At 34.0% G+C, this 23,419-nt stretch overlaps 1 protein-coding gene across 1 annotated transcript in view; it reads left to right on the forward strand.

The window, feature by feature from the left end:
- Positions 1–23,419, forward strand: part of CFAP47 (cilia and flagella associated protein 47) — a 276,161-nt gene that overhangs the window by 110,988 nt on the left and 141,754 nt on the right. Inside the window, exons 43-48 of the mRNA XM_090123944.1 lie at positions 5,808–5,916; positions 8,252–8,478; positions 11,231–11,411; positions 20,001–20,197; positions 21,927–22,070; positions 22,992–23,165. Coding sequence (XP_089980070.1) covers positions 5,808–5,916; positions 8,252–8,478; positions 11,231–11,411; positions 20,001–20,197; positions 21,927–22,070; positions 22,992–23,165 — 1,032 coding nt within the window. The remainder of the gene's footprint in view (positions 1–5,807; positions 5,917–8,251; positions 8,479–11,230; positions 11,412–20,000; positions 20,198–21,926; positions 22,071–22,991; positions 23,166–23,419) is intronic.

A 23,419-nucleotide genomic window follows, 5' to 3' on the forward strand; every position in this document is an offset into this window, starting at 1 on the left:
GCCATTACATGTATCTGCTATTCTGTGTTCCTTTTTTGTGTGTGTGTGTGTGAGATTTGTAAGAATATATCCAGAACTACATGACTTATTCTTTTTCTCCTGCAGGTTCTTAGCTTCCATGCTTTTCCTTAATACAGAGCAAGACATTACTGCTAGTGTTCCGTATTTGTATGTTTGGTGTTTCTTTTGTATTGTTTAACCAGGTTATAGCACCTGGCCATTTTTATTTTTTCCTTATTTTTAAAGGAAAATAAGACCAATACAATGATGCTCAAACTTGTTTATCTGACCCTATTTGATATTTGAAACCACTGGCAATTTTTTTTTTTTTTTTTTTTGAGAAAGAAAGCCATGATTGGAAGCTTTAAAGAATACACAGTTCAGTTGTGGTTTAACTCCAGTAGGCATTCCTCTCTGCTATAGGATGAGGCAGAGAATCAGAAAAGTAAAAGTGCAAGAACTCAGGGATTGAGATAAAAGGCAGTTGAAGAGATAAAGCAAAAACTGCTTGTGCAAGCAAATCAAAATAAGGAATTTGTCCACTACACCCCATTGACAGGCAGATGTAAGCCTGTCATACCCAGAAAAGTAGGGCTCATCGTAGGTAACAGTTTCTTGGGATGATCAATGACATCACTCCAAACGTCCTTCCTTCTCCTTTCCCTCCAGTTTTATTGTTCAGCGTGGTGCCATATGGCATGGAATATCCCTTTGGCCAGTTTAGATCAGCTATCCTTATTCTATTGCCTCCCAGCAACTTTTGCACCCACATCTTTACACTGGCAGGGAAGCACGACAAGCTGGAATGTCCTCAGCTCTGTTTAAGTGCTGCTCTGCAGCAGCTAATACAACTCTGTATTGTTACCAGTATTTTCATTAAAAATCCAAAACATAACATCATATAAGCCTCTACAGAGAAAATTACCTCTATCCCATTCAAAATCAGAACAAATTCTCTTGAGTTTCTTGAAAAACAAATTATCTTGAGAGAGATATGTTCTGTTAATGCCAACAGTCAGACAGTAAGCGTGTGCCATAGCCTTAACTTACTGAGACTGTAGAATCACCTGCACAGAAGTTATATAAAAGCCATTATGTCAGAATAAAGCTATTTTTGTTCTTAGTTCTTTGAAAACAAAATCAACGCAGTGCTCAGCATCATTCAAAAAGATAATTTTTTAGTGGAAGAAATAATTATCAATGTACCCATTAACGAGCTGTAGTTTCGCATCTTGAACTTTGTCTGGAGTTCTAGTCACTCCAGTTAACAATATAATAGGAAACAAGGATTAAAAAAGAGAAGTAAGAACGACCAGAAGTATGCAACAGTTTCTTTGTGGTGGAAGATACTAAAAAGACATTAATTTCATGTAGTTAAAAAAGAGATGTTTTAAGGGACAGGAAAGGTGCACAAAGCTAGAAATATTTTGAAGAAGGTTGATAGATTGTGGTAGGAGTTAATTCATTTGATTTGGTTTGTAGCCTTTTATATACAGTGATTAATTTATGCAAGTCAACTGTCACAGAACACTTTGGGTGATATAGGTTTTAACTAATTCAAAGGAAATTACACAGACTCATGAAAGTTAGATCAATTATTTTTTATTCAGTGTAGTGATCTGGATGTAGTCTATAAATAGGGAGTACTCTAACCTACTAGTTTCTGAGAGTATGTCTGAGAAGGATCATTTTCTACATGTTATGATTTTATAATCTTTCTTTACAAGTCTGCTATATGGCATTCTCCCACTTTATTTTTTTATTAGCAGAAGTATATACCCTGATTGAAAATTTGAGTCTCATGCTACGCTGGGAATAGAACCTGAAAAATAAGTTATTTATAGATAGAATAATAGAATAATTTAGGTTGGAAAAGACTCTGAGATTATCAAGTCCAACTGTTAACCTACCACTGCCAAGTCTACTGCTAATCTTTGTGCCTAAGCTTCAGATCTTTTAAATACCCCCAGTAATGACAACTCAACTTCTTCCCTGGGTAGCCTGTTCCAATGCTTCACAAACCTCAGTTAATAACTTTTTCCAAGTATCCAACCTAAACCTTCCCTGGCACAACTTGAGGCTATTTCCTCTTGTCCTACCACTTTTTGCTTGGGAGAAGAGACCAACCTTCACCTCACTATTACCTCCTTTCAGGGAGTTGTAGAGAGTGATAAGGCAATGAAGAGAAGAGAAATGGAATATGCTAGTAGGAAGAAAGCAAATTAGAAAGAGGCATGATCAGAGCTATGGGAAAGCTATACTTCTGGTGGGAGGGAAAAAGAACATTTCTGACAGCCTCTAAAAAGTGTTGAGGATTGTCCCAAGTGGTGCTGTAGAAATACCTGAAATTAGACACCTGGATCCTAGTAACTTTTCATAACAGTAATTGATTTTGACATAGCAGGAAGCTCTAATGTCTTTGAGTAACCACTATGATGACCTGTATGGTAACTTTCCTTAAGCTTAGCTAAGATGAAACCGCAATCTAGTTGTCATGATTTAGCTCAACTGTATACAACTATGTAGTAATGACACAGGAAGATCTTGACACAAGTATATAGCTTGGCTTTCTTAAGTATTGTATATATGGCTGCAATATTTCAATTGCTTAATTTTCTCACTGACAGACAGTTGTAGCTGTATGACAATCAAGTTGTATCATGTTCAAGCGACTTCAATAAATCAATAAATCACTTAATTTTACTTTTCCTATCCTTTGTAGCAAATAGGCAAAAACAGTAGTAAGAATGTAGCTTCACTGAGATCCAAATCACTAATTGGATTTGACTCTCCTTAGGAATCTGTCATTGCATTGTTTATCCATATTAAAAGCATGAACCTAAACTGTTACTAGCTAGTTGGCCTACTTAAGATGCAGAATTTTATGTTGTTAAATTTTCTAATCTGTAAGTGATGGCACAAGTTGTTTAACACTTCTTGAAGATGTGTTTCAAAATTTCTTTGTTTTCTTTGATTTCAATGATAATAATATATGAATTCATAGTTAAAAATTGTCACGCAGGACTTCTATAGCTAAGTCGAAGCTAATAGCTTGGTGTCATCAGCAAACTTGCTGAAGGTACACATGAGCTCATCATCAGTGTCACTGATGAAGATATTGAAGAGCACCAGTCCCAAGACAGACCCCTGGGGGACACCACTTGCCACTGACATCCACCTGGATGTAGTGCCATTCACCACAACCCTCTGTCTACCGCCTTCCAATCAATTCCTTATCCAGTCCCCTCAAATCCATATATCTTAAATTTAGAGATAAGCATGTGGGAGGAGGACCACATCAAGGACTTGCACAATGCCACAATGGAAGGCCACCAGTTTGGTCAGGCACGACCTTCCCTTGGTAAAGCCATGCTGGCTGTCTAAGATCACCTGCTCATCCCTCATGTGCCTTAACATGTCTTCTAGGAGGATCTGTTCCACAGTCATCTCAGACACTGAGATGAGGCTCACTGGCCAGTAGTTCCCTGTGTCCTCTTTTCTCCCTTTCTTGTAAATGTGAGGTGATGTTTCCTTTTTGCCAGTCCCTGGAGACTTTGTCCAACAACCACATCTTTTCAAATATGAGGGAGAGTGGCTCAGCAACCACATCAGCCAGCTCCTTTAGGACCCAAGGGTGTATGTCATCTGGCCTCATGGACTTGTATACATTCAGTCTCATGAGGCGGTCTCGGACTTGCTCTGCGTTTACAGCAGGGGGGATTTACTCCCCTAGTTCCCACCTGGAGGTTCAGGAATGCAAGCTTCAGGGACATGAGAAATACAGAAATCCTGTCTGCCAGTGAAGACTGAGGCAAAAAAAACCTCATTTAGTACCTCAGCTTTCTCCATATCTCTTGTATCTAGTTCTCCTTTCTCATTTACCAAAGGAGGTACTCTTTCTTTGACATGCCTCTTCTGGCCAGTGTAACTATAGAATCCCTTCTTGTCTTTAACATCCTTCGCCAAGTTCAATTCCATCTGTGCCTTGGCTATCCTAATCCCCCTCTCTTCAAGTCTGGACAGCATCCCTGTATTCTCCCCAGGTGACACACCCTTGTTTCCACAGCTGGTACAATCCCTTCTTTTCCCTCAGTTTGACCAGCAGCTCCTTGCCAAGCCATGCTGGTTTCCTGCCTCCCCTGCCTACTTTCTTATTCTGAGGGAAAAAGAGCTCTTGTGTTCTCAGAAAGGCATTCTTAAAGAGTAGCCAGCTTCCTTCCAGTCCTTTGTCTCTAAGGACAGCTTCCCAGGAGACCTCAATCAACAATTCCTTAAACAACCTTAAGTTTACTCTCCCTGAGTTCAGGGTCCTGACCTCTTTGCCAAGCCCCCGTTCCTCAAGATCACAAACAGAAAACAGGATTTACATGTTATGTAGATCAAAAAGGAATGTATTTTCAAAGCAGGGAGAGAAATGGAGAAATTTGTTCATACATATAAGCATGTTGTTGTCAGCAATGACAAGAAAAGTAATTGGTAGTAGAATTGGCAACCTAGCAACCAGTACCTTCATGAAATTAGTTGTACATGCTGTGAGTTTGTTAATAGTCCTTATGGAGCCAAAATGCTGTATCAAACAGGAATAATTTCTCTTTAAATTGGCTCCCAGGAGTGGCTATTAGTTCATATGTGGAAAACCAATTTTACTGTAGGATTCTTTAATCCCTGTTAAGGAAGATTTCTCTGAACTCTTGAACCAAGAAAGGAGAGAAAGTGCCATGAAAATTGAATAGGTTTCCTTCTGCTGGGTCAGAAACATAACTGCAATGTTGACAGCCTTAGTGTAAATATTTGATGAAGCCTGGAATAAAATAAAAAACATACTCATCTTCTGTTATTGACCAATGTTAGAGAGAAAAAATTTCATAGTTTGGCAGATGAACAAAATGATATAAAGATTTTTTTCCCCTCATATATGGAATGCAGAATAAATGACTGATATGCATTTTTAAGGCAGGATTTTATGGAATGTTGTGTATGGGAAAGATAAGAGATGACCTTCTGTGGGAAGTTATATGTTTTGTTACAGCACCATTTGATCCCCTACACTGCAATCAATCAGTTAAGTGATCCAAAAAAAATTTGCAGTAATTAAAAAATGCAGAAATTAATAAAGCAATAATATTATATGTACTAAATCTCCTAGTAAGTATATAAGTACCTAATTTAGATATTTTTAGTTTTGGGATGTCCTTTTTGTAACTTCAAACTGTGCTTTATTGAATTTTCTTATTTTTTTTTTAGTAATACTTTTTTTCTATTTCAATTGACCCTTTTTAATTTTTTTTTTATTTCTTCAATGATTGAAAGTGTTATTTCTCTGATCATTAATTTATACTTTTCTTCATGACAAATTACTGTTTTTCTTTTTTTCTAGGCCATGTTTATGTTTGCTTTGAAGTTCCTATGAGGCTTTAATTATTTTTGATGAATTAAGTGAGATTTGTTAACTTATTTTTTTCTTAGTGGATAATGTGTACCAGATGCTAGCCTGCTTTGACTTCCGCTCTTGTTTGCTTTCTTGATTGAAAAGCAATCAAAGCAACTGGTGTACATATTTAAATATATATGGCTATAGCACATAATAAGAATTTACCATTATATATATGGTTCAAAGTATTCTCATTCAGTTAAATATATTGAAAAGGGTTCATCTCGTTGAATTTTTTTATTTTTCAGATACAATAATTAAAGAAACATGATTATCATACCAGGGTTTGAAACAATAATTTGCTTTTATTTGAGCATAGTTCTAAAATGATGGTTCTTCCAGAATTGCAAATTGATTATGTGTTTCTGTGTTTCAGATTGGAGAATTTGTATATCTTGTAGAAGGAGCAGGTGACATACCTTTGCCTTCAGAACTGCTTCCAATGGATAGTCCAAATGTTTTGCATGTTAGCAGTACATTAGAAGGTAAAGTAAAAGTAAATGGATGGTGGGAGAGAAAAATAGAGCAAATCAATCTACTTCACAAATATTCTTTAGTTCCTAGCCATTTTTGCTAAAATTCATTAAATATATCTGACATAAGCAGTTGTTTGTGTAACTATGCAGTGTAACTATGAGACATTTGTTTTAATGTTGTCTAGTACATTCTCCTCAGTGCAGAAGTTAGCTAGTTTTTTAGCTATTGTATCCAACTTCTGTGTAAAGTTGTTTTCAATATAGTTTATATGAATATCTTCTCATAATTTCTCCTATTTTCTACTTCAGAGTGTAGGTTGTAATCAGATATACCAGGGCAAGTCCTATTTGACTAGTCTTTCTAATTTTATAATGTTTTGTATACAGTATTGTGATTTTACAGATACAGTTTTATCTTCATCCAGTGATAAATTACTGTCATTTCTATTTCAGAAAAGAGTAGCTGTTATTTGAAATACATATACTTTATGTCCCGAGACTAAAGAATGTGATGTACATTAGGAAGTTACATAACTGTTCTTCCTGTTGCTTGTTAAGAAATGTTGAAATGTCTGACAGTAACTAACCTGGAAATGATCATTACATATATGGTGTATTTCATTGATTGTGATTGAGACATACTTCTCCATGACTGATTCTTAGATGTTTTTGGGTGAGCAAATTTTAATACGTTAGAGATTTTTTTTTTCCGAAGAGGTTCTCTGATAGGACAGATTTAATATGGTAAAAAATCAAAGATGACACATCTAGGTCAAATAAGACATTTATGTAACTTGAGACAGTTTCTATGCCACTTCTTCTGAAGATCCTCAATATTTTGTATTTAAGCATTTTAACCATTCTTATGAAAAGAGAAAGGAAAAGCCTGGATTGTGTAATTGATTATAAATTCATTTTACCTCAAACTAAAATCTCTTCTATGCTTGATATAAAAATATTATAGTGATTATATGCTAACAGTTTTTACAACATACTCAAACCTAAAATAATCAAGGTCTCTTGCACCCTTATGTGCGAGTTATGCAGAGGCTGTTCTTGTATAAGCAGTTAATTCAAGAGTCCGGCCATTCTGGATATCATGAAATAAAAACCACTATCAGAGCTCAAAACAACTGAACAGTTGTAGTATGTTACAGTCTTGGTTTTCAGTAGCCATATTTTCTTAATTCTGCTTTTTTTCTGTTTTCAGTAGGAAAGTCAGTGTTCTACAGATACTCATTGACAAGACACAGAAATAGATCTCCATTATGAATAGCAGTGATATGTAAAACATGTAATGTGCTCTAGACTCTACCTGGAAATTTCTAGTTATTACAAGCTCTTCCTTGCTTTTAACCCTAGAATTAGTCTGCTCAGGATCACATTCGTGGGACCTTCTTATCTTGTGATCTTCATATCTCAGCCATTTCAAGCCACTTTGGGCTGAGATTCAAAGAAAGCTGCTGTTGAGAATATTTGAATTTGTGGATCAGCTCGACATTGTAACAAACATTCACTGAAAAAATAAAAATAAAGAGACATACGTCAGTTATAAAAACTTCTCTGCTATGAATCTAAAGCTAAACAGAACAGTGCAAGATGATTTTCAGTTATAGCATTTGCATGAAATAGCAGAAATCCATTTTGCTCTTAAATGTAATTTGTCTCCAATCCTTTTCTGTAAGGGGTTGCCTAATAAGATAAAACATTCATTTTCTAGGATTGTTTTGTACCACTGTGTGCACAAAGATTCTATCACACACTTTTCCTTCCAAGACTGTTTCTTACCACTAATATTTTTATTTGGGAAAGTGAAAATGTTTGTTTGATTTTAGTCAAGTGCACATGTGTGAGGGATGAGTAAATATTTGTTGCTGTTTAGTTCAGAGAGCTTTGATGAGAACTGTGGATCTCAAAGCAATGTATTTGGAAAAAAAAATTGAATGTTACCATCTCTAATTAGAATTACATTGCTAGTACTTCCTTCTTGTAGGGATGCAACATATTCTACAGGGATAAAAGGGTAGTTGTATCTTTTAGGTAGCAGAAAGACTTTTTTTTTTTTTAAAGTTTTGCTACTATTGTAATAGTTTTAAGCTGGTGTAGGATTTTTGAATTTTCCATTTGGATTTCAATTTATGTTAATTTATATTTCCCTAGTAATAATAACAAATAAATTATAAGGGAAGTAAATAGATTAATAGCATATAAATGAATATCGAAGGAATTTTGTGTTCAGGCTTTTCTTTGCAGGTTAAGGATTTTAAGTGCTCTAGTACACTTAACGATACTTGTTGTCTTTTTTTTTTTTTTTTTTTTTTCCCATGTGTTTTTATTTAAATAGGTCCCAGTGCAGTAGAGCCAATTTTATATTTGAAATGTAGACTCGGACAGACTCTCGAAGAAAAACTCAGGATTCCACTGATCAATGAATCAAGAGAAATAGCTCTGGCTATTGCTGCTCAACAGCAGATGTCAGCTATTGAATATAAAAGAAGAAAGATGACAGGAACTCTGGGTAGCAGTAGTGTCAGAGCTGCAACTGCATTGCTAGGGCTGTCCAGAATAGAGGTGAGAAAAATCAGTAATCTGGTCCTGGAATTAATTAGTTGTTCTTGTTTTTAGGAATGAATTTTTAAAATGAATGAAGTTTCAGGAAATAGTGTAATGGAGTTATGTTTTTTTACACATTCTGTAATCTGACAGTTACTAATCCTCATTGCCCTCAGACTCTGCAGAAGCTACTTTCTCACTCATGCTATTAAGAAGTGCTTCCTTTAAGAAATCTTTTGCTGCTGTTAAACGGAACATTGATATTTTATTTCAGTTATCTTCTGAAAAATATAAATTGATTAAAAAAGATTTCATGTTCTATGTAATACATTGTAATTATCTGTATTAGCATTCTTTCTTATGCTCATGAAAATTCTCAAATGGATTTTTTTATATTTAGTTTTTATAAGAACGGACTTGTCTACATGAAGAATAAATTGATGAACAAGAAATACTTTTTCTCTTTTTGCAAATAATACACAATAGTTTTGGAAAGCTACAAATCTTTTTTAAACTATAGCTCCCTATCCCTACGTAATTCCTAGATAGTGATATTTTCCCAAGAAATCAGCATCTAGAAGCAAAAAAATTCTCCCTTGATAGTTCTGTAAACATTCAATTACTATTTGTGAATAAATGTATAATAGCGATAATGCCAAACCAAACTTTTCTCTTACACAAAATTAAAATATAAATTTCTATGCATTTTGATAAAACTCTGTTTTTTTGGTTTTTTTTTTTTTAATTATTTAATTTCCCATGTGGCAGATTGCTGAGAAGCTGTATATTATTTCAGTTTTCCATTTGGACATTTCCTTAAATAGGGTTCCCAGTGCTGCATGATTCCCAGTGCTACAGAAGAAAATTTTTCCTAGTGTCCTTGATATTGCTAAATGTGTGTGTTTTGCTTACAGATAAATTTAAAAAGTAATACAGAGGAAATTAAATGAGGAAAGTAAATAGTAGGTTTAATATGTCATACGTTTGTCACGGGACAGGGGTTGTAACCACGTAATCTGGACTCAAATATTTTGCTTTTGAATTGTACCTAGTATGCTGTTTATAAACTTTTAAAAATTGAAGTCCTTTGATATTAGAATCACTCAACAGTACTTCAACTGCTGTGAAGCTGTGAATTTATTCAAAACAAAACATAAAAGGAATGTTCTTTTTGCCACTAAGTATGCTAAGATCTAATGTGAGTGCTAAAATTAATTAGACTGTAGAACAATGGAGGACTATAAGTTATGAAATGTGTAATGATAGATACTAACACTGAATCATGTGAGAATTGAAAATAATGTGTAAAAAGAGGTGTGTTCTCCATTTACAGAAAGTATTTTAATTGTTCATGAGAAATTAAATGAAGTACTTCTGCTATACACTGCTGTAGACAAGAAGTCATTCAAAATGATTTTTCAGTATAGAAAGTCACTATGCAGATAAATTTCTGATAAGTGTTCCTATTTGTTCTTTTTGTCATGAATTATTACTTACTGTCTGTATAAAATTGACATTCAAAGTTCTGGTGAAATTTATTGAAGAAACTTTTTGTTTTGGAAGGGAATTTGTGTTCTGCCACTTAATTTGGAGCTGAACTAAGCTTCTATGTTTGTTGTCTAAATAGGCCCTCCCCAATTCCTGAATGAAAAATACCCTCCCCAAAGCTCCCGTGTTTTGATGAATTGTTTAGGCTCATTAAATCCCTTGGGAGATATATGATAGGTTGGAGAGAAATCTAGAATTTCTGCTGGATATCTAGCACTCTCTTTTTCATTTCTTTTACACCTTTGTACCCACTTTCTACAGGTATAAATTTTTTATGTATTGGATGGAGAGAATGAAAATTGCTCTTACATTTCTACTAGTTCTTGGTCTACTTGTACTTGTAAAATTGCTGTAAATAATTGCATGTTTTTCATTTTTATTAAACTGTAAGTTTCACTCATCTTTACTAAAGTCACTTTCTTTTCCTTACTGGAAAAAAAAGAAATCTATTTTTGTTGTCTTTGATTATTAGAGTAACTAGAATTACTAACTTTGTTGAACTTAGAATTAATTTTGATCATTGCAAATATAACTTGTTAACAGATCCAAAATTGCAGTAGTGGCCAAGTTGTATATTAAATAATGGCATTATTTCTGTAATGCTTTCTGTCAGGTGTCTAACTTAATTTTTGCTATGAGATTTAAATGTGTATTTGGAACTTGCTTTTTTGTACTGTGCTAAATTTTACTAATATGTTTCATGCTGTTGATTAGCAGTGTCAACAGGAGGAGATTATTTGTCCATAAGTTAATTTTAAATCTTTGATTTCTCAAATATATTGTCAACATTTAAGTATTAATAACTATATAGTTATTGCTCACAAAATATGGGTTTTTCATGTTTTTCATTATTTAGAAACATTATGAAGTAAATGAAGAAGCACATCCAATACAAAGTAGATTGTTAGTTTACTATTTTTTTTTTCTTTTTGGTATTCCTTGAAAAGCTTCCAAGGCTTGCAGAAAGGTTTCTGAGCAGGAGGTGGTTTAGCTGTAAATCTCACTGTGTGTTAGTTGTAAAATTAATGTTTCAGATGTACGATGTCTAGAAAAATATTCATAAGACAATTTTTATTTAGAAAGAAATCTCAACCATTTCTATGTAATGGGCCTAATTATCAACTCAATTACAGAATTACACCTTTAAGCCTGTCTCATTTCACATTTCTTAACCTGAAATTATTATGATTTTCATATGTATATGTTATTTCTTTACTTCCAGAGGTATGAACTCTTAAAACCACGTCAATTCCCTCCAGAGTTGAAGTACGTGGATTACAGTATACAAGTGAGCATGCAAGAATTCTTTGTGGTTCCTGAGAAGCTCTCTATTCCCGTGTTGGCATCTAGCAGAGTTAATTTGAAAGATCCTTCAGAAAAAGTGGTTTGGCCTGAGAAAATAGGTAAGAATGTTCTTAAATAGGATGGATTTTACTTATTCTCCCAGAAAAGTTGGTTTGCTAAGATTCCCTTAACATATTCAGAAAATGGTCGTTGTCTCCATTCTACTACTGCTCAAGTCCTCAGTCTTGTCTTTTTCATCAATATCCATGTTTTATCTTATTAGCTCAAAACAGCGATGTCCACGTGCTGTCGATTTTATCAACATAATCACAGCAGGATTGTTCTAAAAGAGGAAATAATTTGGACTGTTTATCTGTCAGATTCTCAATTTGTGCTTACTTCTTTGTCTTCTGATGGAGGGCTGATCTATGCTCAAATTTTACCAGTTTTACTGCCTGTTCTTCTTATGTCCCTCCTCAGTCAGTCAGAGGGAAATGTCATCTCATTGTACACTCTTTGCTCCTGTTCTTCATTAATGAAAGGTTATGGGTCAGTCTTCACAGTGGTCTTGTCAGCTTTGGTTATTTTTCATAAACTTTTGACTATTCTTGTATTCTGTGTTTTACACTGAAATCTTAAATGTTTTTGCTGGGCTTCTGTTTTGATCTCTTTTTTTTTTTTTTTTGCTAGTTTTTTAAATGATTTATGTAAGCCTTAAAAACGTTATACGTTGCATTTCATAAAAGAACTAGAACAATGTGTATGTTTCTATATACCCGATCTATGCATGCTTGTATCACAGTTAATGCATTGCACTATGGCTATCTGATAATAGCATAGAAAAATAATGTTTGGTTTTGCTGGTTGAAATTAAGTAGTTATTTATTAAAAGCTGTGGTACATTTATTAAAAGCTTGAAATATGGTCAGCCACTAATGTGAAAAATCCATAGATTCTTTTGATCACTTTTCATAAGTCTTGATCAGTAGACTCTTTCTGAAAGTTTCTGTAGTTCTCACTGACCTGTGGACCTGGTCATGTACTTTCATGGCCTGTGTTTGTTTTCATACTCATTATATGCCATGTGTGGTTTTTGTTTGTTTGTTTTGTTTTGTTTTGTTTTCCTTGGGGAAAATTAAAAGAATTTCTGTCAGTTCAGAAATTGTTCTGTTTATTGCAGTTCTGTGCACTGGGAACACTGCATACTGCACCAGATTAGAGACTGGTTTTGGAAAGCTATTGAAATGGCTTGATAGAGCAACACAGTTTATTATTTCATTTTAAGTCCTTTCCTAATACTAAAATGATGAATGTGATCTAAAGATGAATTAGAAGTGTTTGCAGTGAGACATGGGGAGATGGTCTTGCCTCAGTACATGGTACTGACAGAAGAACTAGTTCAGAAGTGGAGCTTCCTGTGTCTATCAGAAGTTTACAGAAATTTGGAAATAATTGTGAAAAGATAAACCATAAGAATATTCCGGAGCTAGAAAAGAATGCTTAGGACAGGAGCAATTGCTTTGAATTCTGTGTGCTTCCAAAGCAGTTAAAGCACAGCCCCTGTTGTATGTCAGTATTACATGAGACAAATAGTCTGTGTTTACTGTATGTGGAAGGAGGTCATCTAGTGAAAATAACATTAGCACATTGCCTGAGGACACAGTTTAATGCTCAGCCCAGCTGCATTTCATACAGGTTATTAGGAAATCTTTCCTGTTCTTGAATTACAGCTTGAGAACTCATCCTCCTAAAAGTCACAGAATGTAACTTATAATTCTTTGCAAAGTAATAATTTTGGTTTGTAAGAAGACCACGTGCCACAGTGATTATTTACCATTGTCTTTGAATATGATCCTAAAAGGCTTTAGTAATTTCAGATCATAAGCAGTAGCTTAGGAAAGAATTTAGTCCTTTTATATAGCTCAGATTAAAAGCAATTGACAGTAAAAAAACTATGATGCTTATGTCAAAGGATAATGAATTTGAGTATGTAGAAACTCATGTAAGGCATATATAATCTTGAAATAAATAGTTTTTTTGTTCTTACCCATGGATGTTACTGGAGAATGAAATGAGAAGGCTAAAATGTCAATTGAAATTCAAATAATGTCTCCAGATTTTAAGCAACAGAGACATAGCATCCCAAAACATCTCCATGCTTCACCAAACAGACAATTTGCCAGTTTTCTTGGATGTAGCATGCGCAGAAATGCTTTGACTATCTTTCCTTGTCTCTATTTATGTCTTTCCAGAACAAAATGAATGCAAAAAACAAATGGCTCTACCCCTTTATTTTCCAATTTCCCATCCCTTACCATAATCTCTTATTAATCAGGGAGTCATTCCCTTTGTGCTGGTGATAAAAGGAAGATGTGACCTTGAAGTTATGTGAGAAATAGTGCGATGGCTGATGCTAAGAACACAGAGATAGCAGTACAAAACAAAAGGGCCATAAGTCTTTCTAAAGTAAACTATACAGTAAAAGTTTCACAGATTGTTAGGTAGCTATAATGATAGGGTAACCTCACACGTCTTTTCTACTCTGTTTCCCTTTCTTTCCCAAGAAAGCTTCAACTTTAATAAAAATCAGAGATTGAGAAAGAGTTGTGATAATTTTTCAGCAGCATAACCAGCAAGTTTAATTAAGTTGCTGTCATGCTGCACACAGTTCTTTTGCTATAGAACAGATTTTTATGTAACCAAGTTGTTTAATTGACTCATTGCCTATTTTTTTGCCATAAATCTTTGTCTATTCAAAAGAGAATGGGCGAGATCTAAATGTGGAAATAGCAAGATGCAGTTGTGTTAGGAATATATGTTTGCATGTTTTGTACCTGATGTTTATGTTGGAATGGGGGTTGGACTTGGTGATGTCTTGAGGTCCCTTCCTACCCCTGCTATTCTATGATTCTGTGATTGTAATTAGAAATGTTATATGCTCATTACTATATTCATTAATAATTGCAGAACAAATCAAAATTAAGTTTTAAAACATTATTTGACATACTTAATTCTGACTGTTTAATAGGCAATATATTTTTCAAGAATTTCCTTTTTTTTTTGATGTTTTATGCAGTCATATCGGATAGCTAAGTAAAAAATACCTACATTTTATCATCTATAATATGGATTTTTTCATGTTAGTAATATTTCCTAAACACTTCATATTCTTGAGAAATATGTTAATTTAAAATTTGCACTTTTTCATGACATGTGGTCAACCTTACCTCCTGCTTTCTCTGACTTTTAAATGTCTTGTATACTTTCTCAGTATTGGTTTTAATCAGAGGAAAATTCTTTTTCTTTACCTCAAGCAATTTCCTCAGGCTTTAAATCTATTCTTTTATAAAGTGTTATCAGTAATTCTATTGTCTCATCCTAGTGTTCTGTGGTCCTCATGCTATATAAATTTTTCAGTATCCTAGTGGTTTTATTTTTGAAAGCATAAAGTCTTAATCTTTTTAAGCATAATTACTTAGTTACTGTCCGAAACGTGGATTTTGTTATATCTTCATTATACTGTTCATATTCTGAGACTTCACTCTAACTCTCGTGCTCACTTCTGTGATTTAACTGGGAGCACAGTAATAAAAATTTAATTACATTTGGTGGTCTTAATCATCCAGGATAGTGAGCCACAAATGGGATTAAAAGTGTAAAAGGTAACATTTCTTTTGTACTCTCCCTCTATGCAAAGAATTGATTTAAAATATTGTTTTGTTTCAAATTGTGGTTTTGAAAAATGGTGAAATAAAGTCTTTATAATTTTCATGGCAGCTGCATTATTGAAAAAATATATGTATTATATTATATATATATATTTGTAGAAAGTTGTTTTGGACTTGCATAAGAGAGATATAAAATATTAGACTGGATGATTTTCTTTGTTGTTTAATAACTGCAGTAGTGAATTCAGTGGAGAACACTTGTATTTGCTAGCTTTTTTGTTGTATTGTGAAAAACATATGGAAATCCTTTTTCTTATGCTGGTGTGTGAATAAGCTTTATGCTGTGGTGAAGAGAGTTATTAGTCCTCAGAAAATATATCAGAGTTTCTTCCACCTTGTTCCATCTTCAGAATTTAGTATTGTCCTCCAAAAGATTCAGTGAAACCCAGAATCTGCCTAGGAGAAGAATTTGTGGATAGAAAGGGAAGGCTTCACCCTCACTTGACAGATGAATCCTTTAGGGCTGAGGATGCTGATATATGATTAAGGTTTTTACCACTGAGCTCTAACAAATTCTTACGTGATTGTCAATGTCAAGGCTTATCTTCGTCTTTTCAGTCACTGTTACTTTTGTGAGACATAGAAAGTACTGCTTCTCTAAAGCCAGTAATAAATCTCATGTTCTGTGCCCATTTCTCATCACCACTAGACCTCAGAGGAGACCATTAGATGATTTAAGAAAGCACATTAGCTTTACTATCTTTCTTAAGTTATATGAAGGAAACTTTTTATTTGGATGGATTCCAGTTGCCCATTGGCATAATTTACTGTGCAGCCTGCTTTTTTCTATACCTTTCACAAGTATTCTCGACAAATACTGGGGGCAATTATTTTATTATAAACTATTATAAACAGTTTATTAAAAAGCTAACAAACAAACAAACCCAAAACCCAACACAAAAGAAGCTTAGTTCTCCCTCATTGTGGTGTCACTCATCAGTTTCTGAATTTGATACATGAGCATGACTGCTGAGTATTTGTGATAAGATTTTGCAAATGGTAATGACATTTTTAATTTTTAAATCAATTAAGAAAAAAAAAACTGTTTTCTCTTTCCAGCATTATCTTGATTTTCTGATTGATCAAATGTATTTTACTGTTTGATTAGATTTGTAAGGATGTACTGCATTTATGTGGGAAAAAAATTAATAATCAGTTAGTGGGCTTCGTCGATATTCTTCTTCCTATGTGTTTAGATAAAGCTGAGAAAATGTTAGCAAATGAGCAAACACGATGATAGCAAAAATTTCAGAGCATGTCAGCAGTCATTAAAATATACAGAAGAGTGATTGTTTTTTCAAGACTAAGGGTAGACTAATGTTCTAAGTCAGATGACCTGATACATAAACAGAAGACAAGAGTGTAGCCTTTTCAATATTATATATTGGTTATTCAACCTTACAAGAGTCGATACTTGCAAATTCAGTCTTCAGGTTAATGTAGCCAATTCCTTGTGACATGCACAGTGTCAGAGGCTGAGGTAAATTCATTGTGAAATTGAGCTTTTACTTTTAGAACAGATATTGCTGAATGAAAGCTAATAAGGTGTACAGCTGGTTGACTAACTGCTGAAGGCATGCAGTTTCCTAACTTCAGAAATTATTCCAACTGATTGTGGTATGAAAGAATAGTATTTCTCTTCTTTTTATTTCCCTCCTCCCACAGTTTGTAATTGGATTAAATAGGAATAAATCCACAAAGCACTTTTATTACTAAACGGTAGCATGTGTTTTTCCTTGATGTCCACAAGAAGTGACATTTTTCTTTGAAAGGTACTGTTCTTTGGCTGACACAGAAGATTAACTTTGAATTCAGGCCAGGCAGACCTAAAATGAGTGGTCACCAGATGACACGGGTGTTATTGATTCCAGATGGTGATCAGATTGTCTTTTGTACCAAGTAAATGGCATAAGATGCCAGGCAGTTGCCAGAGAACAAGACCAACACTTATGTCCTGTAAATTAGCTTTTCAAGAATGTGTGGTTCTACTTTCATAAGCACTGTTTTGACAGCTGTTTCACATCAAAATTCAATTCAGATTCAGAATCAGGTAAATGTTTCCCATAGGCATTTGCCTACCACAAGTCTATAAAAATAAACTTCTCATGAAGTGTTTTATTTTTTTAAAAGTCCATTGCATATAGATCATTTGACCAATATTTAGATGGTGAATCTTCCCTGCTCTTCTCAGCACAAGAATGTTCAAGCTGTTGTTCCTTCTCAACATTTTTCCATTATCAGAGAAAAGACAGCTATGGGAAGAGTGCTCTGCTTCACCAAATGAACTAAGAGAACCTAAGATTGGAGCTTAGAGTAAAAATAAAGGCACCACGACTGCAGCAAATTAAGTAGGACACTCACAAGAGTAGGAGAATCCAAAGCTAATGGTTCAAGAGCTGTTTGACTATTTCATATGAGATATGTTCCCATAAAATAATAAATATGTTCTTTTGGGAGGGAAAATGTACCAGAAACTCGTATTGTTGGCTTGATTTTTCACCATCAGAGAAATGCTTCCCTTTCACTGTCAGAGGAGTGATTGCTTCAATTCAATTCCATGGATACAGGCCCTGCTGCCTGTTACATGGAAATAAGGCAAGTGCTGCTGGCCTTCGCTTACTGTTTCTACATTAGTCTCAGAATTTATGAGTCCATTTGTGACCCTGTGGATTACTTTAATCTTTGAATTACATAATTCCTAATTAATTTTAGCAGTGTATTTTACAGGACTGAGTAAGAAGAAAACATGTTAAGATAAGACATTTTTAAGCCCAGTTTGCCTGATGACATTTAAAATTTGCATTTAAAATTGATTTTTTTTTTTTTTCCCAGGAAGAAAACCACCTTCATTTATAAATCACAGACGTGGTTTCTGTAATCATTTTGATGCAGAGATTGTCTCACTACAGAAACCATATCTTACTGTACAAAATATTTGCTTTGTTAAATAAAAATGATAAAAAGACTTTTCATTTCATTGGTCATTTCAAAGAATCAAGTAACTTATTATTCAGTGTTATTTTTTATGCACAAGAAACAAATATTTTGATAAAAGAATTGACAAATTAAATATTGTTAATGTGGAACAGAATGATTGTTTTTTAATTTTTCTGCAGGAGGCATTACCGATTGAAACTTAAATGAAAGACAAAAATCAGTTCAATAGAGTTAAAGAGACCCTTGATCATTAGTAATACAAATTTCCGCTTAGTGCACAAAGGAATTCACAAAGAAGTATTTTGGAGCTTCCAATGCACTGTGTTACCTTTCTTTAAATATGTTTTAATTCTGTTTTATCTTGAAATGTGAGTATTTTAAATAAGCATTTAAAATTTGAAGAATGCATTTTCTTTCAATGTCCTAAAATAATTATTGTAGAAGAAGAAAATTCTTCATGAACTGAAAAATGGACACTTCTATCCTTTGCATAACTGGTAAACTCAGGTCAGCTTCACTGGAAGATAGCCAGTAGGGATAATAGTTTGGTGACAAGATAGAATTAAAAGTAATAATTCAAAAATTACCAGGCCATTAATCTTGTCTGTAAAAGAGAACAAGCTAATTTATTTCATAGAGGGTTAAACCTGTGGTGCAATTTATAATCTTTTTGATGTCCTAGTAATGTGAAAAAATTAATAACATCATTCAGTATGATTTGTCTCTTTAACTTGTGCTATTCTTGTGTAAAAAACTGAAGTACAGAAGACATAAGGCAAGAAGAAAGCTTCAGTTTGCTGTTCATTGCGGGGAGGGGAGAACTGAATATATGAGGAAAACCACTTCATGAAAGAGAATGTGCAGCACTGCAAATGAAGATTGATTGCACTTTCAAAATTCAGTGCTTGTCACTGAAGATCATGTACGGTTATCTTACATAACATCAGAAAATAAGCCTTAATAAAGAACTAAGGGAAACCACAAGAATTTGTCAGGTGTTGTCCTGCAGGGAGAAATGAATTGTTTATAGAGTTTTATCTGTGAAGTTCTGTTGTGTCATTACATTGTCTCAGACCTTTCTCATTATCTTTTCCAACAAGGGCTTTTGGCATTAGTTTTTTTTATCTGGAAAACACTGAAAATAAATGATCTTTGTTAAATATAAAACAGTGAAGTTGTCACAACTGCAGTTTTAATTTTTTTGAGGTGCCTAGAGTCTCTTAGGGAAGGTTGAATGGGAGAATTTATTTTTGTGGCCAGTCGATGATGTTTGTCACATGCTTTCCCTTCTGCTTTGTAAAGTGTTCTATAAGGGCTAGTGAAGGGAGTGAGATGTTGTGAATGTCTCTGATCCTTTCTGTAAGCAGGAGCAGAGGAAAAAGTCTGGGCAGATTACAAATTTAGACCTGAATATGTTCAAATGTGGACAGAGTTCACATGGCTTTTTCCTTACTCTAGACATTACTATGTTGAGTTTTTCTTACATACATACAGAATTTTATGAATCTGTACTAACTTGAACACTTCTGTCATTTTTTGGAAACCCAGACTTTCAATCCAAAATTGAGCATAGGAAATGTCTAATATGAAGCTCTCATAAGAACTACTAAACTTAGCAGGATTCCCATTACTGTTGAGGCTACCAAATAGGGTCTGTTCTCTCCAATCTCTCCTGCTAATTGTTGACTAAAGTATTCAGTAGTATCTAGTGTACTGTTTTGATATCTACAAAAGTTCTTATGCAATAAACTTTTCTACTATATCTGTTAGGTTTAATAAATATTAAAAAAAAAAAAAATTATCTCTGTGCGCAGCTAAAGAAAATAGAAAATGGTGTTTGAATGTTTAAATATACCTTTATTTTAGGAAAATTAAAGTTCTGATAATGATGATAATATTTCTAAGATTCCATTGTTCATTTCAAATTATTTTATGTACTGCTAGGAGGAAGCTTCTACCATTTGCTGGAATTCTTCCCAAATCCTGTGCGTAAATTCCATGTTTTGCAACACTGCATGTATTGTTTTGTTTGTTTGTTTTTAGGCAGAACTGATGCAGTTGAGCTTCCTATAAAATTCATTCCTCCGGGTCCTGGTTGCTACCACTGTCAGATTCTCCTGAAGTCCTCACGGGATTTTCGTGTCTATGTGATTGAATGTGTAGTGAATACAGATGATGTTGAAGCAGAGATTGAATTTCTAACTCCAGCTTACCAGGCAGTGATTCAGAATATTCCAATTGTAAGTTCACTTTACTGTGACAAACTAAATTAAGATTCAGGAATTTAAAAAGTGAACTGTTGATCAATACAGTTAAAACTCAGTATTGCAAAATCCACAAAAGCATTTAAATACTGACTTGGGGTATTATTAATTGAAGTCCGTATTGGATGTAATGTAGAGCTTATTGGGAAAATCTGTCAGTTTCTGACAGTTCTTAGAGTAAAGATACCAAGGGAAACTTTGAAGATGCATCAAGGGAAGGTCAGGTTGGATGTTAGGACAATTTTCTTCACCAGAGGATGGTCAGGCCCTGGAACACTCTCCCCAGGGCAATGGTCATGTCTTCGAACTGCCACGTTCAAGCAGTGTTCAAAGACTGATGACCTGGTAGTTTTAGAACTATTCAGGCCTGTTTTCGAAAGGATAAAGTTGTTCCTGACGTGGGGGAAAAAATGCATGAGAAGAATAATCTTCTGTCGTCTTTTTCTCACTTTCATTTTGTTTTCACCATGAAGATACTGAGATAAATTACTTTTTTACTTTCATGCTTTTTACCAAAGATGTTGCAATTATTATTATTACAGAATTGGAGATCACAGTAATAGAATTATTTTGAAAAAACAAGGCATTGTATGAATCTCAAATTTCCAAACAGGCATTTGTGCTCAACTACTATGAAATTTACTTGTTAACATCTAAGTTACTTTGTTCTTATATATTAATCCAAGCCTAGATACATGATGTTGCAGATCTCATGCCATGCTAGTAAGTTACCTCTGATGATCGTAGTTGGTGATATTTCTTTATTTCTAAGGCTGAGACAGCTGAGTTAATTTAAGAGACTTTCAAAGATGAAAGCCAGAATTGGAATGGGTATAGTCCCTATTCTCCAAAATCCAAATCTTACCTCTGGCATTTATCTTCATTCTGTGTCAAAGGATTACTTCATTTCTTTCATTGAATAGGCCAATCTTCTCTGTTTTGACAAGGCTGGTATTAGCTCTTGAGTTCAGTTCATTTTCTCCTTTTCAGATTGATATTTATTTTTTTGCAGATTGGATTCTTGTTTGCCTGAATAGGATTATTTAAATATAACTATATTTTTATGCGGTCCACAAACATTTATTACAAAATATCTCACTTCCTGCCGTAATCAAGCAGTCCTGTGATATGTCTATATGCAAGACAAAACATGTTTCTTAAACAGGGCTTCATACTACCTGGCATAATCATTCTTTAAAATCGATCAGTCTCTTGAAAAAACAGTTTCTGAGAAAACAGGACTGTAAGTACTCCTTTGGGAGACAGTCTTTAATTAGAAAGTGAGACTGGTCCTGTAGTACAGTAAGTGGCAAAATGAGGTAATATGTGTTAGTACACCACATCGACACTTTTAAGAGATTTGCTAGTGTTATCCACAGATGCAAAAGAAATAGAATTTTGGCAACCATTAAGCAGGACCTTAAAGATGCATGTAAATGTTTTAATATTACTTATAAATTCCATCTTGACCTTTGGCTATATCATGAATTTTTATCTAACAAGTCTTGCTGACAGTATTGATACTGATAGTATTGCTAGTAACTCTGTTTTCCTGGAATAAGGGATTTAGAAGGTGCTCTGTTCCAATACTTTGGGAAAGAAAGAGAACCATGCTCTGATTTGATTATAACTGAGAGTAAAAGCTGAAATGCATATTAAGAACTTTAAAAGCATGATCTAATCTATGTCTTTACTTTTATTTCAGAGAAACATGTCTAGCCAGGACTGGAAACTTGAAGCAGTTTTGGAAGGACAAGGCTTTTCTGGCCCTCCTTCAATAAATGTGGGTCTAGGTGAAATAGCTCTGTATCCTATCATGTTCAAGCCAATTGCTGAGTGCTTAACAATGGTAAGAAGGAAATTAGTTTGAAAGTGTTTAAAAATAAAGCTTTTTAAAATAAAATTTATTTCAGACTCCAGCTTATGAAAGTGCTTCATCAACTGCTAGCATTAAGTATTTGCTTGAGAGATTTTATTTCACCATGTAAAGAATGAAGTAGTAGTACTGAGCCTTTTTCATTACAACATAGGTGAGATTTGTTGATAGTACCCTGCTGTATCATAAAATAATTTTATAAGTTAAGCTACTACTTAGAAGTGGCTTTTGCCATCATAGTAATTGCTATTCTGAATGCTAAAACTGAAGAGAGGAGACTATGATGCCTTTAAAAAGAATCAGTGTACGTATTTTTTATTTATACAATAGCTGAGACTTTGTCTGCAGGATGCAATTTAAATTTGTGGATCATCAGAGACAAAAACAAATTATTCCGTGAAAGATTAGTAATTCATCTGCATAAATTACCTACGAAATGTAATGCATTATGGTAATCCAGTATTATAAAAGTATTAAAAGCCAAAAGCCCTGAGTCCTTTGATGACTAATAATCGTGAAGAACATTTTAGCTGAAGGACAGATTAGGTGATTGAGAAAAATTATATTTTATGTGAGGATTGGGAATGGATGAGAAGGTATTTTCTTGGGTGTTACATTTGTTTTCCAAGAAGAGGCCTAGAAGTACTGGGATTGTGAAGGCTTTATTTTGTTAAAGTTAATAATTTAGAGAAATTAAGAAGAAAAGCATTGTTTCCTTAATTTTCTTCTGTTTAACAGAGTAATTTACATAAGAGGTAGGAAACTTATCTGGAATCTTACCTGTATGTTTGCTTTGTTGCCTGGATTTTATAATAGTAGACTGAAGCAGTTGATTTGGCTGCCAAATGAGACTTTTACAGTGCTGAAACTTTTATTCTTCTTTCTTCATCATAGGGAAAACTTATTCTTCAAAATACTACAGGTGGCACTGAAAGCATCTTTAACCTTAAGGGAATTGGGAAGAAACCTCTGGCACAGGATCATATTGTAATAGATTGCCAAGTGAGACAAGTTACTCAACAACTACTGTGGGTGCCCAATTATACCAAGAACAGGTTAACATACAAGGTAAACTTTTGCAATAATATGACAACTGTTTTTCTGTCCACAGGCCTAAAGATTGTGTATTACAATAGCCAATATCATTGCCATTGCTGATATGCTATTAATATTCATGTATCCATGTATGTATCTAAACACATCTGAAATAACACTCTGTTCATTAACTAGTCATTCCTCCTCCAATGTTTTGAAACCAGTGGCCAATTTCATTGTTTTAGAAATCAGAGAACGGGTTTGAGAATACAATGTTTCTGAAGTCT

Source organism: Phasianus colchicus, chromosome 1 (assembly GCF_987193195.1).
Source record: "Phasianus colchicus chromosome 1, bPhaCol1.hap1.1, whole genome shotgun sequence".
Classification (NCBI taxonomy): domain Eukaryota; kingdom Metazoa; phylum Chordata; class Aves; order Galliformes; family Phasianidae; genus Phasianus; species Phasianus colchicus.